Source organism: Macaca nemestrina, chromosome 5, assembly GCF_043159975.1.
Source record: "Macaca nemestrina isolate mMacNem1 chromosome 5, mMacNem.hap1, whole genome shotgun sequence".
NCBI lineage: Eukaryota > Metazoa > Chordata > Mammalia > Primates > Cercopithecidae > Macaca > Macaca nemestrina.
The window spans coordinates 102,049,334-102,065,102 of record NC_092129.1 but is presented as its reverse complement, the minus strand read 5'-3'; the positions used below and the strand labels follow the sequence as shown (position 1 = coordinate 102,065,102).

At 35.6% G+C, this 15,769-nt stretch overlaps 1 protein-coding gene across 11 annotated transcripts in view; it reads right to left on the bottom strand.

Moving 5' to 3' along the window:
* The window catches only part of LOC105495985 (centrosomal protein 162), a 109,687-nt gene that overhangs the window by 51,101 nt on the left and 42,817 nt on the right, over nt 1–15,769 (bottom strand). For all 11 annotated transcript variants that reach the window (XM_071096763.1, XM_024797361.2, XM_011766021.3 and 8 more), the window contains 6 exons: nt 12,066–12,199; nt 11,574–11,801; nt 10,901–11,041; nt 8,458–8,570; nt 6,486–6,591; nt 262–388 (listed from right to left, as the gene is read on the bottom strand). In XM_071096763.1, coding sequence (XP_070952864.1) covers nt 262–388; nt 6,486–6,591; nt 8,458–8,570; nt 10,901–11,041; nt 11,574–11,801; nt 12,066–12,199 — 849 coding nt within the window. The remainder of the gene's footprint in view (nt 1–261; nt 389–6,485; nt 6,592–8,457; nt 8,571–10,900; nt 11,042–11,573; nt 11,802–12,065; nt 12,200–15,769) is intronic.

The following is a 15,769-nucleotide window of genomic DNA, read 5'->3' as shown; positions in this document are numbered from 1 at the left end:
AGGTCACAGTCTAGCTAGGATGACAGATTTGTGAACAACCAAACATACATGCCATGAATCCAAAACAATTCTTGATTTTCTCTTGTCTTGCAATTATGCCTACTAAACCCAATCAAATTCACACATCTTTTAATAATGAATTTTAAAAAATGTTTCTAAAATTACAATATACTTTAAGGAGTAGCATTTTGATTATACCATTCAATCAACATTAGAACAGTTATGATTATAAAGGTACACAGTTTCAGCTCAGTGTTTTACCTGTGACATAAGCAATCTGATCTTTGGCTTGGTCCCTCTCTTTCTTCATTTTTTCCAAGTCTACTTCAAGAGCTTGTTTGTCTTGTTTCAGTCTTTTGATGTCTTCCAATAAACTGTCTTTTTCTTTCTTGATATTCAAAGAAATATAAAAGCAAGTATTTTACAACCACAATAAATTGTGGTATAGTCTTTCACACAATCCATCATGAACATTGTTGCAAAATATTTTCTCTAAATTTTAGCTCTGATGTTGTTACCACCTGCCCTACCCCAGAATTTTTAATGGCGTGCAATAGCCTATTAAAATCAGTTCTAATCATCTCAACACAGCATTAAAGACCTTTCAATCTACTGTTCTAACTTCTTCCATATACTAACCATATTGATGACCCACTAATTCTCTTGCTTGGATTACTGTAATAAGCTCTTAATTAGTATGCCTCTTCTACCTCTGGCCCCTACAGTCTATTCTCACAGCAACCACACGAATTGTTGAACAGTCAGTTAATGTCATTCTCCATCAAAAACTCTCTGTTGGCCAGGCGCGGTGGTTCAACACCTGTAATCCCAGCACTTTGGGAGGCCAAAGTGGGCGGATCACTTGAGGTCAGGAGTTCGAGACCAGTCTGGCCAACATGGTGAGACCACGTCTCTACTAAAAATACAAAATTAGCCAGGCATGGTGGTGCCCGCCACTATGACAAATGGGATCTAATTAACCTAAAGAGCTTTTGCTTAGCAAAAGAAACTATCATCAGAGGGAATAGGCAACCTACAGAATGGGAGAAAATTTTTGCAATGTATCCATCTGACAAAGGACTAATATCCAGAATCTACAAGGAACTTAAACTAATTTACAAGAAAAAAAAAAAAACCCAAAAAACATCAAAGGGTGGGTGAAGGATATAGACAGACTCTTCTCAAAAGACATTAATGCGGCCAACAAACATGAAAAAAAGCTCATCATCACTGGTCATTAGAGAAATGCAAATCAAAACCACAATGATATACCATCCCAAGCCATTAGAATGATGATCATTAAAAAGTCAGGAAACAACAGATGCTGGCAAGGATGTGGAGAAACAGGAATGCTTTTACACTGTTAGTGGGAGTGTAAATTAGTTTGACCATTGTAGAAGACAGTGTGGCGATTCCTCAAGGATCTAGAACTAGAAATACCATTTGACTCAGCAATTCCATTACTAGGTATATACCCAAAGGATTATAAATCATTCTACTATAAAGACATGTACACATATGTTAACTGCAGCACTATTTACAATAGCAAAGACTTGGAACCAACCCAAATGCCCAATAATGATAGACTGGATAAAGAAAATGTGGCACATATATACTATGGAATACTATGCAGCCATAAAAAAGAATGAGTTCATGTCCTTTGCAGGGACATGGATGAAGCTGAAAACCATAATTCTCAGCAAACTAAGACAGGAAGAGAAAACCAAACACCGCATATTCTCACTCATAAGTGGGAGTTGAACAATGACAACACCTGGACACAGGGAGGGGAACATCATACAAGGGTGCCTGTTGGGGGATAGGGGGCAAGGGGAGGAGAGAATTAGGACAAATACCTAATGCAAGTAGGGCTTAAAACCTAGATAGGTTGATAGGTGCAGCGAACCACCATGGCACATGTATTCCTATGTAACAAACCTGCACATTCAGCACATGTATCCCAGAACTTAAAGTAAAATAAAAACAAACAAAACCAGAAAACTCTCTGCTGGCCCCTTGCAGGGTTAACCCAAAGTCCTTACCATGACCTTTAGTGTCATATAACCCAGCTTTACCCATGACTGATCACCTCTTCTATACATCCCCGCTCATTCCATTCTAGCCAGAGACCTCCTTGCTGTTTTTTGAACACTCCTACCTCAAAGGGTCTGCAGTGTCTCTTCTGCTTGTAGTGGTTTGGGACCCAGATAGCCAGGTAGTTTCCTCCTTCACTCCATCAGGATTTCTGCTCACATGAAGCCTCAGAAGGCCTTCCTGTCCACCCTATCTAAAATAGCAAGCCCCATCCTGGCCCCCAGGCACACAGTTTCATTTTTTTCTCACAGCACTCATCACCACTGACATATAAAACGTAGGATTTTATTTTGCCAAACTTTGTATCATAAATGCATAAAAAATGCTTGGGACATCAAAAAATAAAAATGAAATTCTCAATATGGACTACATTCCATACCACTCTCAGTAGTTCAAAGTGTTGTGCCCCATTCCTCTGCTTGACAAAAATCACACTTATCTTTCAAACCTCACTTCAAATTAAGCTAAGCTATTCCTGATAGTACCCTCTTCTGCCTCCCACAACTTCAGTTGTACCTTTAGCATGGCATTTATTACTGTTTCCTATGACACTGATTCATTTATATGTAACCTCTTCTCTTTATTAGGCTGAAGGCTCTATGGGGACCAAGCTGATTTAGTACTACTTGTTTACTTTATGGTACTAAGTGCATGGCATGTATTAGATAAATGTAGACTAAACTGAACTTACGAAACTACTGGACTCAACAGCAGTCAACTCGGTATTTAAGTTTCAAAATGACAAGTTCTTACAAACTCTGGTTTACACTATCTTACAATTTAAAAATCAGTCTTAGAAAGAAAATAAGAGCATTTGTAAAGCATTGTATAATCTTAGTTCCTAGTTGCATCGCAGATTTAACTGCATCGTTTGTTTAATCTTCTGTAGATGTCCTTTCAGGAGAGCCCTGAAACTAAAATTAATCTAAAAGCTGCTGAATGCTTTTTCTGCAAAAACCTGTTGCTTAATTAGTTCAATCAATTTAGAAATGTTCTCTATCAATGTCTACTTTATGGAATTACAGTATTTTACAATTCAAAGAACTATAAACATCTGAAGTTTAATCATGCTCAATCAATGGATGTCCACTCCAGGCTTGCATATTTCAGGGAGAGAAAATGCCCACCTTCAAGAAAGTGAGTATGCCCCATGTTAAATCTGTGGGCCAGAGGCTTTTGGCTGACAAGTACTTTTCCTCTCTCATAATTTACCGTGCAGACACTGAGAGAGGCCTCTGCCACTCCTGTCTTTATCCACTTATGCTTCAAAGGCCTCTAGCTCCTGGTAAGGAACAAACTCAGGGCTTTTGCATTTGCTCCTCCCTCTGGCTTGAAGTCTGAATCTGCCTGGTTGGCAGTTCCTCCTCTTCAGCTCTCAACTCAAACATCTCTTTCTCAGAGAGAGCTTTCCTGTCCACACTATTAAATGCCGCCTTACCTCTAACTCATCACTCATTATTCTCTATTTTCATTTTCTTCAAAGCACTTCTATCTGTAATTATTTATTTGTGTATCTGCTGTCTGTCTTCTTCACTAGAACATATGTTCCTGATGAGCAAGATCTGTGTCTGTCTTATTTACCTACTATATTCTCAATGCTTGGATGAATGCCTGGTGCATGGCAGGCGTTCAATAAAGGCTGTCTGAATAAATGAGTTGTAGTCAGCCCCATTCTCTTCCCAATCCTGGAATACTAAAAGGAAAGGGCTCAGGAACTTACCTTTTATTACATTTCCACCTATACTTTATAACCAACTGACATTTTAAGAATATACTAATTGGCACTAATTTTTAAGGTATAAAGTAGACTATACACAAATATACTTGACAAGATTATTTTGTAGATTTATCCCAGTATAAATAATTTTTACTCTAAAACTATTTAAGAATACTAACATAAATCAAAATAAAGGTATGTTTACATTCTATCTTATAGTATGTGCACAAAAAAATTCCCAAATAATTTTTACTATTATTTTAAACTAAACTAACACCTTTTTTTTTTTTTTTTTCCTGATTTCTTTTAGGCTTCCCCTGACTTTGGTAGCTTTACCATGATGGGACTAAATGTGGATTTTTTACTCATTTATGTTGAGTGGGACTTATTGTGCTTCCTAAATTTGAGACTTCACCTTTTACCACTTCTAGAGAATCCTCAGCCATTACCTATTAAAACATTTAAATGTGCATTAGGGCATCTCATATTTCTTAATATTTCTGATATTTTACATTTCTCTATTTTTCTGTTTCACTCTAAGTTCCCTTAAATTGGTCTTTCAGTTTAATGCTTTTCTTAGTTGTTTATGATCATCTATTTAATTCTACTCTCTTTTTTTTTTTTTTTTTGAGACGGAGTCTCGCTCTGTCGCCCAGGCTGGAGTGCAGTGGCCGGATCTCAGCTCACAGCAAGCTCCGCCTCCCGGGTTTATGCCATTCTCCTGCCTCAGCCTCCCGAGTAGCTGGGACTACAGGCGCCTGCCACCACGCCCGGCTAGTTTTTTGTATTTTTTAGTAGAGACGGGGTTTCACCGTGTTAGCCAGGATGGTCTCGATCTCCTGACCTCGTGATCCACCCGTCTCGGCCTCCCAAAGTGCTGGGATTACAGGCTTGAGCCACCGTGCCCGGCCTAATTCTACTTTCTTAATTTCTGGCATATTTCATTCCCACAGCTCTGTTTAATGTTCGTTTGAATTTGCCTGGCCTGTTTTGTTCTTTTGTCATACTTTCTCAATTATTTTGTATATTTAAGCACTTTAAGTCTATTTATTTTATTGCCTCTATTCAATCATTCTATTGGGGTTCTGATCTTGCTGTAAAGCATCTCATGCCTGCAGATGGTGGGCTGTTTCTCTAGGTTTTGTAATTTTGCATTGTGAGCACATCATCAGTTGGATTTTATCTGTGGGAATATTGTGTGGACTGGGTTAAAGAGTGTGTACCTCTAAGAATTGTTTTGCATTTGTTTCTTCTAAATCTACTAGAGGTTATCACTGACTTAGAACTACTGTTTATGTTTTTTTTTAGTTTAAGCATTGCAAGGTAGTGTCAATTCAAATACTAAACACAAATGGGCAGAAGAGATACCATTTATATTGAACAACCATTAAAGTATGTGCAGAGGAGACTTTTTACCTCTCCCTACCCAGAGACCAAATTAAGACAGAAAAGCTTCCTTGACATCTCAGTTTCTTTTTTCCTAATCCACTATTTTAGTGAAAGATGTGGTCCTTTAAGGGTATCCCATCTACAATTTGCTGTTAAAGCTCAGGCTTCTTGGTTACTAAACTTACTGCCATCTTTTTATCCCTCCTTACTTTTGGCTTCTAATGATTTCCCTTACTTTCTTGAGAGCATGGTTAATCATTTACAAGATATTTATTATATTTTTTTCCAGTATATTTTGGTGTTGTTAGTGGGAGTTTTCAAATTTTCTGTCATTAAAATATGTTCAAAACAGGACTTTTAAAAGGTAAAAACAACAGCCTTTGGAACTAATGCTAACGCTATGCTTGAAACCTTACTTTGTTCCCCTAAGCCTTCATAAAATATGGTAACATTAATTGCTGTTTTAGCTTGCTATTTTTGAGGCCCACTGAAATGGGCTTTTTAGTTTAGTGCTATGATTCTCAAAGGGAGCGGTGCGAAGAAGTAACTGTCCTCCACAGGCCATGTTTGGAAATGTGGCAGAGTGGTTTTAATTGTTACAATGACTGGTGGGTGCTATAAGCACATAGTTCTTAGGGACAGGGATGATAAAAATCATGCAGTGCATGAATTACTTCTGCTTAAAATAGAGTTCTGCCCTGCCTTAAATTCCCAAACTCTTCCTATTGATAAATACTGCTTTAGAAAACTCTAGGCCATATTTTTAATAGTACAATTTAATAAACATAAAAAAGTTATGGAACAGCATTGCATTTCAACTTTATGTTAGGTATGCGGGATATAAATACTTGTAAGATACAGTCTCTGCTCTCTAGAAGTGCACAGACTACTTCGGAAGACAGGCAGCAAGCTACTAACTTTTAAAGGTAAACAATTATCTCCAAATTACACTATTTAGGCTGCACACTTTCAAATAAGGAATTGGTTTGAAATAAGGTATACATGTCCTAAATAAAATCATGCCTCTGATAATGGCTCCATGATAAACAGGCCTGATGAGATGTGACAAATGCCTGATGAGAGGCTGAATCATAAAGACAATGACATCTAAAACCAGTATTATAGTGTTTCCTCTATACTAAGGTCACGCATATACTATACGCTAATTTAAGATATTTCTCCCTAAGTTTTAAATGGTATGAAATTTACAGATTTTTTCATACATATGGGGATTTTTACAGAAACCTTTATTATCCCTAATAGTCAAAATCCTTATGCAACTTACCTGTGCCATCCGTAGTTCTGCTAACAGATCTGTAAAATTCTGGTTTCTTGTGGGCTCTGAATCTTCAACTACTTGAGACAGAAAACGACTTTTGTGCATCTGTTCTCTGATTTATTTTGAAAATAAAAAGTTGTTTTTCTTTCTTACCAGGTACTCCTTTCAGTAGAAAATATTCAATTCTTAAAAATTAAAAACTAACATACATTGAAGCTATATGCATAAATGAAGGTAAAATTTTCATTTAATCTAAAGATTAAAATACTACCACACTAAAAGAGAAATATACTTTAAGGGAAATGCTTATATTTATTCTAAAAGAACTGAAACCTAAGATTATTGGTTTATTTATAATATAAAAATATTAATTCCCAATTCTCACAGGAAAAAAATTAATGGTCCACAAAGATGTGCTGCATTTTTCTGTGGGGTTGTTAATGCACTCACTCCTTGGCATATTGTTCTAGAATCTTTTCTGAGAGTCACCAGTCTCATACATGGAAACTAACAAACAAAACAAAACACATCCTAATATGTGGACCTTAAATTCAATTTTCCTGTTATTCCAGAGATATTATAGAAGGAGTTGTGGATTCCACATAAGATCATCTAACCCTAATGTACTAAAGAAACCATTTATTTCATTCTGAAAGTTAATTTAGAGCTTCAGTTTTGGATCCTGGGATAGATCTTCTTTTAGAAGCCAAGTAGTACAAGATAAGATATTTTAAAATAACTTTACTGAAACATCTGGGAAAAAAAGCTTAAGTAAATGCATTCATGCATTACCACTGTGCAGATTATCACACATGGCCTGGGGTTACACTTAGCAACTTACCAGGAGAAAGTGGCAATAAATATATATATTTTGTCTGCTACCAAGTGTGCCTTTTTCTATTTTGCGTGAAAGATCAGTATGAGCTATTATTAGCAGCCCTGCCTCTTAGGCCCTAGTTTATATAACCAAAAAAGGGGGAGAAGTATATAAATAAATTTGGTAAACATTCATGATATTCATGGGTCAAAGAAACTTTTGATAACAGTCCTTTCTGAGTGATTAGGTGTTTATATAAAAGGACACACAAATAGTGGTCATTTTCTAAAAGAAGAGAGTATCCTAGCTTGTCCATGTTCATGGGCTTGGCTTTTTCACTTAATATGTTAAAATTGGAAGCAGTAACGTCCAAAAGACCTTACAGTCTGAAATATGATTCCTAAGTAGGTGCTGGTGCCCCATTACCCTGCCATGATAAATGCTGGCTGAAAACAACTTGCAGGTGCTCCTTTAAACAGCAGCCCCTGCCCCCTGACATAAAGGGCAGCCCCCACTCCTTTCCACGGTACACTCCAGCCAGTGACTAAGGCTGCCCCCTTGCCTCAAGCAGGGACCAACTCTGGTACAATCTATTCTCCACAGCTTCTTGGTGGGAGGAGAATGAAGCCAGTCTCCAGCTGAGACCACTATTTGCCCTCCCCCACCTCACCGTTCCGCTTCCCTTGCTCCTTTCTCCTGAGAGTTATCCTTCAGTATATCATCTCCACAAGGACCTGCACCATCTCAGGCTCTGCTTCTATGGAACCTGACCCAAGAAGATCATAAGTGATACTGGATGACCTTTCTTTTTTAGTATTATTAATCACATGGTTCCTCGGGAAACGGTTATCTCATTCTTAATGACTGATCAAGAGGAATACTGTATATTCAATTTCCTGAAACTGATGTTTGAATCATTTATGAACATAAATTCATATGAATTCAAATATGAATATGCTGAAAATACTATCAAGTATGTGCTAGCCATCTAACACCAAAAGAAAAATCCACTGAGTATTAAACATATAAACTGAAAACGAGAATACAAATAAAAATAAAAATTTACCATCTAAGTAAAAATAAATGTATTATTAACATAATAAGAAAATGCTTAGAAATAGTTTAAGTATATTTGATTTTAAGAAGTTCAAAAGGACTTACTTTAAGGAAGCTACTTCACTGAATAAACTCTGGTTTTCCTTAAACATTCGCTCCTCATTTTTCTTGTTTTGTTCTTGGAGATCTTTTACTTGATTATATAATCGTTCATTTTCCTTTTTAAAAACAGAATATTGCATTTTAGTTAAAAGTCATTAGTACTTATATAACATACTATACGTGCTCATAATAGATTAATCCTTTAAACGGTCTTTTAAGTTGCTTTAGTTTTTGCATAGTAAAATCTTTTTTAAACTTTTTATATTATAACAGAAGAAATTTGCTGTCTAAAAACAGTTCTTTCCATAATGTTTAAAACGCCTCATTGAAAAACTAATTTGCCAAAATTCCCACAGCTAAAGGGCCTAAGGTCAGTTGAATGCACTGCATTTCACACGAGTTAAGTGGGAGAGTGGCTGAAGGAATCACCACATCCTGACTATGTGGACCCAGGTGGAAAGACCCAGTGAGACCCTTTATGTTCTTTTCTGTTTCTGACCCCAGAGACAGAGAGAAAAAAAAAAATCGAATCACTGCTGGACGAAGATTCTGGAAGTCTGGCTGCCAGTGGTGAGATAATCAGATGTATCTATGGGTGTTCATGCTTGTATCTGATATTGACCATAAACAGGGAGTTAAAGACCAGTGTTTCAGAAAGTTGTCAGGACAAGGCAGAGCAGAGGACAGATCCAGTTCACCAAAAGGCTTGAGCTAAAGAGCTGAAGAGTGACTCAACCAGTTGAGATCAGAGGGAGAAGAAAATGTACCAATCTGCACTTTGATGCCCTCCCTGGCTTATTAACCTGCTTAAAATTAAAAATCAGATGCAAACCAAGGGCTTTTGAGTATCTAATGCAAACTGAAGACTGTTATACCATGTCTGGAATAGTGCTGGGCAGACAGTCTGTGCTTAAATACATGCAGAATTAATGAACATCCCCCTCTACTATTTAGACACATAAATTTTGTGTTGTCTCTGTTGGATGGGTTAGTTGGCATACTTATGGGTCTGTTAAATTTTCTTAAAAACCTCTGTTTTTTAATGGCAAGATCAAACTGGCAGAAGAATTTGAATGGTTCCCAGTAACCAAGGGCAGTGTGTCCTGCCAATTCATTCCAATTCGGCTACAGCAAACATTGTAATCACTGATGTGGCAATGCTTTCGATGATGTCCCTGGGTGATAATGCATGTTACTAAGGCTCAAGGTTCAAGTTACAGTTGTCAAAAGAGAAGAATGTAATGAGCGACAAGAAAGGGGAGCAGTAAGAAAAAAGGGAGTGAGAGGCAGGGAACAAAGATGCTGAAGAAAGATGCTAAACCTGTCCTGGTTGACTGTTAGGCTAGCAACACCAAGATGTCATCACACATTGCAAACATCTGCCTCTGTAGGACCCACAGATCTTCTTACATTAAATTCAAAATTTTTCACCCTCAGGACATTATCAATTAATTCCAGATTCATATTTCTGAAAATAATAGCAAAATCAGCCAATATTGTCTACTGAAGAGCATTACAGGAAACTAAGAAAACATAGGGCAGTTTTTAAGAAACTGGCTATTAAAAATACTAACAGGTAACTTTCATTGATTGATTGCTGTGTGCCACACTAAGAGTGTACAGATGCTCCTCAACTTGCTTGCCCCACAAATGGCTATATCCCAATAAGCCCAAAAGTAAGTAAAAAATGTCCTAAGTTGAAAATGTACTTAATACCCTGATAAACCCACTGTAAAGTCAAAAAATAGTAAAACTTATGATGAGGTTACATCCTGATAAGCCCATCATAAACGTTAAAACTTTGTTAAGTCAAACCACTGGAAGTTGGGGATCCTATATATTATCATCTCCACTTCACAGATGAAGAAACTAAATTAGAAAGATTAAGTGATGCCCAAGGCACACAGCAGGTGGTAGAGCTAAGACTCAAAACCAGTATTTTCCAATCCAGAACCCACGCTCTTAGCATTTAATTCTCCTCATGGAAATACATAATACATAGACTAGTCAAATTATTACCTCCTATTTGCCAGAATTCCCATTATCTGTTAAATAAGCACAGAAATATTTCAATATGCCTTTTTTTTTTTTTTTTTTTGAGATGGAGTCTCACTCTGTTGCCTAGGCCGGAGTACAGTGACGTGATCTCGGCTCGCTGCAACCTCTGCCTCCTAGGTTTAAGTGATTCTCCTGCCTTAACCTCCCAAGTAGCTGGGATGACAGGTGTGCACCACCATGCCTAACTGATTTTTTTTAAATTTTTAGTTGAGATGGGGTTTCACCATGTTGGCCAGGCTGGTAAACTCCTGACCTCAGGTGATCTGCCCGCCTCATCCTCCCAAAGTGCTGGGATTACAGGCATAAGCCACTGTGCATGACCTGCCTTATTTTAATAACTAAAAGATGAAGAAGAGTAAATTTGCCATATGCTAAAGGATGGCCATACCTGTTGATATCCTTGAAGAAGTGTCTCTTGTTCTTGTATTTCCTTTTGGATTTGCTTCAATTTTTCTCCAGTGACAGGATCAGCTGCTTCTCCAAAATGTAACCACCTTGTTTTTTTGTTTGTTTCTTCAAAGCTGCTTAACTTTGAGAAATTGCAGCAATTGTTTTATTTGGGGAAGGAAATGATAAGGTGAGAAGTGAGAAAGAATAATAGAAAACTCCTATTTAGATTGAAAACTGTTTTATAATATTGAACACACTGGAATGTGACATAACTACAGTTAAATCAGCAAAGTGCTGTTTTTGTGCTGATGGTGCCGTTAATAATTCACAAATGCTACACAATGTCATCCTCTGGGTCTATACCTTCTTTGGCAGTTTTGCTCAAACTTTGATTTCTTTGAAGGTCAGAATGAACTGATTCTCTTTAAAAAGGACAGCTAATAGAAGAAAACCATCAAAATGAGCCAATTTAAATTTAATTTTCTCCCCCAAGGGTTCAAAATTTAGGCTGTCATGTACGGAATCACTCTTCGAACCATGTCTATATTTTATACAGCAAATACATCAAGTCAAACATCTCTAGGAAACAAGGATGACAATGTATTTAGCAGGGAACATAGGTTTTTTTAAAAAAATAAATATTAAAAAACCCAGAACAATGTGTCTAGTACCTTGGCTTGAAGAATATAATTATCTTGATTCAATTTGAAGAGTTCTTTTTCCTGTTGTTTCTTTAGTTCTTCCAACTTATTTTCTAGTTCTTTCTCTTTTTCTGAGAATGTGGCTTTAATTTGCTCAATTAGGGCTTGTGCACCCCTCCATTTTTCCTCTGCTTCCTGAACTCTTTTAAACATAAGTAATTCCTCCTCCTTGTTCTCACCACAGTATCCTAAGGAATCCTTTCAAGAAAAGCATTACTTCATTACAGCACACTTATATATAGGATTTGAACACAGGCCGTTAATTAAAAAAAGAATAAAAAGGACATGGTTAACAATGTTCTATTATATAAGAAAATTAACTGTTTAGTAAGAGTGATTACAGTATCACTCGAAGGAAAAGACATTTCAGTCCTTATTATATTTTGTTAAATATAATTTAGCTTTAACGTAATTTTAGAACATAAAAACATTATGATTATTAATTTTGAATTTAATACCTACAGTCTGAAACTGAATACAGGAATCAGTTTCTGTGGGATCTTCAGACTTCTTAGGAGTAACCAGGCAACTTTCAGTTTTGGGAGCTGGTTTATCCAAAGCTGCAGGCTTGATGAGTTTTGTTCCAGAGAAGATTTCTAAATATTATAAGAAATGTATAAAGGCACCACAAATGTAAAGTTAAATGTGTACTCATCAATTGTGTACAATAACTAAAAATACAATGGAAACACTAAAATGAGGATCTCAAAATAGGCTGATGGACTACACTATAACACAGCTGTTTCACTATAACTGATTGTATTCAGAAAAATTGCCACTCCGTAATCAACATTCTACTAAATTTGACACAGATGGCCAATTAACCCAAGACTATGTCAACTGACAAATGGAGCTAAATAAATGTGAGAATGTAGATAGAAATAACTTTCAGAGTTTATTACTTTTAAATAAATTCTTCTGTTAAATGTTCATAGCAATAATCAATCAAAATTTCTAAATGACCAAGGAGCAGCTGATAACTTTATGAAACATTTTGGTGCAGATTAAGTGTGCTTTCGGAGCACATTTTTTATAAACAACATATATCATGATATCGTATCAATGGAATAATATAAATTGCAAGGAGGATTTTATAACTGTTAATTTAAATAGGATTTTAAAAGATTAACACTATTATAAAAACCTGGCTCACTCGCTCTCTCTCTATATATATAAAATTAGAAAAAAATGTGATTAATATATATTCTGTTCCAATTTTCAGCTTTTAAGGTAACCTGTAAATTCTTAAACAAGAAATCATTCTAAGGCTAATATATTATTCAGTTAATAATAAACAATGTTTAAGAACAATACCTAGAAGGGATCCTAAGATCCATATTCAACTACTACAGGCCCTGAGTTTAATAAACACTATCTGATTGCTTTAGAGATAAATTAAGAACTTCAAAATTTAAATTTTTAAAATAATTTATTCAAGATGCTAACTTTTTAAATGTAGAGTTTACTTTTTAATTACAAATGTTCTACATGATTATTAAATATTTGGAAAATATAGAATGGTCAAAAGAAAAAATAAATTACCAACAGTCCCTCACCAAAAGATTTCATTTCAATTATTTTTCCAGGTATGTGAAGGTTTTCCTTATAGAATTATGATCACATTTAATTAGGCTGATGTAAGTTTTCTGAAGAAATTTCTAAAAGTGTTCATGAAGAGACTGTTTTGAGTCATTGTAAGAGGAGGCTTTTAAAACTTCCAAATCACTGGAGGCTCATTAAATGAATGGGGTGTGATCTGCTAGCACGATTCTCCTCAGGACAAGGCAGCTAGTACAGGTGGAACGTTCCAGACCAGAAAATCCAAAATCCAAACTGCTCTAAAATCTGAAATTTTTTGAGAGTCAACATGATGCTCATAGAAAAATGCTTACAGGAACGTTTAAGATTTTGGATTTTTAGATTGGAGATGCTTAACTAGTAAATATAATGCAAATATTCCAAAATCAAATGAAATCTGAAATTTGAAACACTTCTGGTCCCAGGCATTTTGGATACGTAATACTCAACCTATCACATGTTCTTGTTCATAGCTGTAGTCTGCCAGTCCTTTTATGCCAGAATTCTCCCTTCTTGAATTCTTAATTTTGACTTCTCTTTCAGTGGACTAAAGTATCAAATAATTATTTTAAATAATTGCACGTGAGCAGTACTTGCTCCTTTTACACATGAAAAAATTTGCTTGAATATGAAATTTAAACATGAAAACACTGAGGAATTTGGAGCCCATGAAACCTTCTTGGAATAGCAATGCATAAGAAAATTCAGTCAAAAAAGAAACCAATCAAAATAATTCCAGAATAGAGAAACTATGGCTAAGAGACAAGAGAAAAGCATTCAGTCTCTTTAATAATCAGAACCAAGAATTAAATTCAAAAGCTGAGGGAAATTAAGGTTGTAGTAGAGAATATACTAAACATATCTTAAGTAAATATAAAAATGAATAGGAGGTATGTAAGTTGGGGATACAATATGCTTTATATTTCACAGAAGGGAAGGAATCGATTGGTAATGTCTAAAATTGAAAAAGTTAAGAAACAACACTACAGTTATGACAACCTTTGAGTGTTTTTCATAATCTCTTTCCTTAAAGATTTTTCATAATCTTTTCCTTGTATTTTCGATATACAATTTCTTGGGATGAAATTTATTTTTCTTCTTATAGATATAAGTAAACCTAGATCTAATATCCTATTTTAAAAGAACATGTAAAGTGTAATCCCATTCTTACAAAATATTTTGTCCATTTATCCACATCTGCCTCTCTCTTTCCATCCATTCATTCACACTTCCTTCTATTATGTAAGTATATACATAGTGAGATGCATGGAATCTGCTAACCCACCGTAACAACAGTTGTTTCTGGCTATATCATTGCTTTCTTCTTTTACTTTTCTGTAATTTTGAATTTTAAACAATAAGCATATACTAGGAATTTTTAATTCTTAGTAAGAAAAGACAATAAGAATTTTTGTCCTTTCACGAAAAAAAAAATTAATCTAAAAATAAAAACACAAGTTACAGCCAAAGAAAATTAATCAAAACTAAACACGGAAAACAACTACACGGCTGGTACTGCTAACTGCCAACCTTCTCTTCCTTCCTATTAATAAAGATCTAATTCTGTCCTGAGCAGCAATGTACATAGTTAAACATACTCGACCCCCTGAACTCCATGCAACTGAGGGCCAGAAGATCAAAGGTCATTAAGATGGATGCAAAAACTTTCCTGATTAGGAAGTTGATGATTTGACTGGCATCTACCTTTTACCTTTCACCCTGTCTCATGGACAGGGTCCAGAGGCGGAGTGGCCATTGTGACAGTTAAGACAAAAGTCACATACTAGGGATTTTGCATCAGGAAAGAAAAAGGGATCTGGTTCCCCGCACAGCTTACCAGCCATGAACTACCTATCTCTGGACTCTTTGTTACATAAAAAAGATACTTTTAATTTGGTTAAGTTCTAGTAGCTGGGCTTTTTCTTCATCCTAACCAATGTTGACTTTAATTTTAACTGCATTCTGTATATTTTCTGAACACTAATCTCATCTCAAACTCTGCTTCCTGTAGAACTCAACCTTTAACAAGTAACCACTATCCCAAAGGAATTACAGTTCCTCTGAATATAACTAAAACTGCTCTGGGAAATTCTTCAATAAAAAACAGAGATTAAAAACAACATACTTAATAGACAGTCTAGTGAGAAAAAGTAGTTCAGTATAAAAATACTTATGGTCCATCATTATACTTTACTATAAATTTACTATAAATTTTAATAATGTGTTTTATTTTTATTTTGGATGTCACAAATGCTATGAAATTTTAAAATATGAAAAATGAGTTTAAGAATATTATTTCACTTTACTCATAAAAATATTAGTCTTCATCTAGCAACCTCCTCATGATTCCTCTCATTTCTTTTTCACTCACTGTGACATTACCTCTGTCTTCATTCTTGGTAATTTCAACATATTCACAGGTGATCCTTTCAACTCCCTGGCTTTTGGTTCCTTGAACTTCTTTCCATCTCAGCTACTCATTCCCATTGGCATAGTTTAGGTCTTTCCTAGACTATTATCAATAATGTAACCACTCCCCAATCTCAGTCCCTCATCTAATCACCTACTATGACTATCATCTCTGTCTT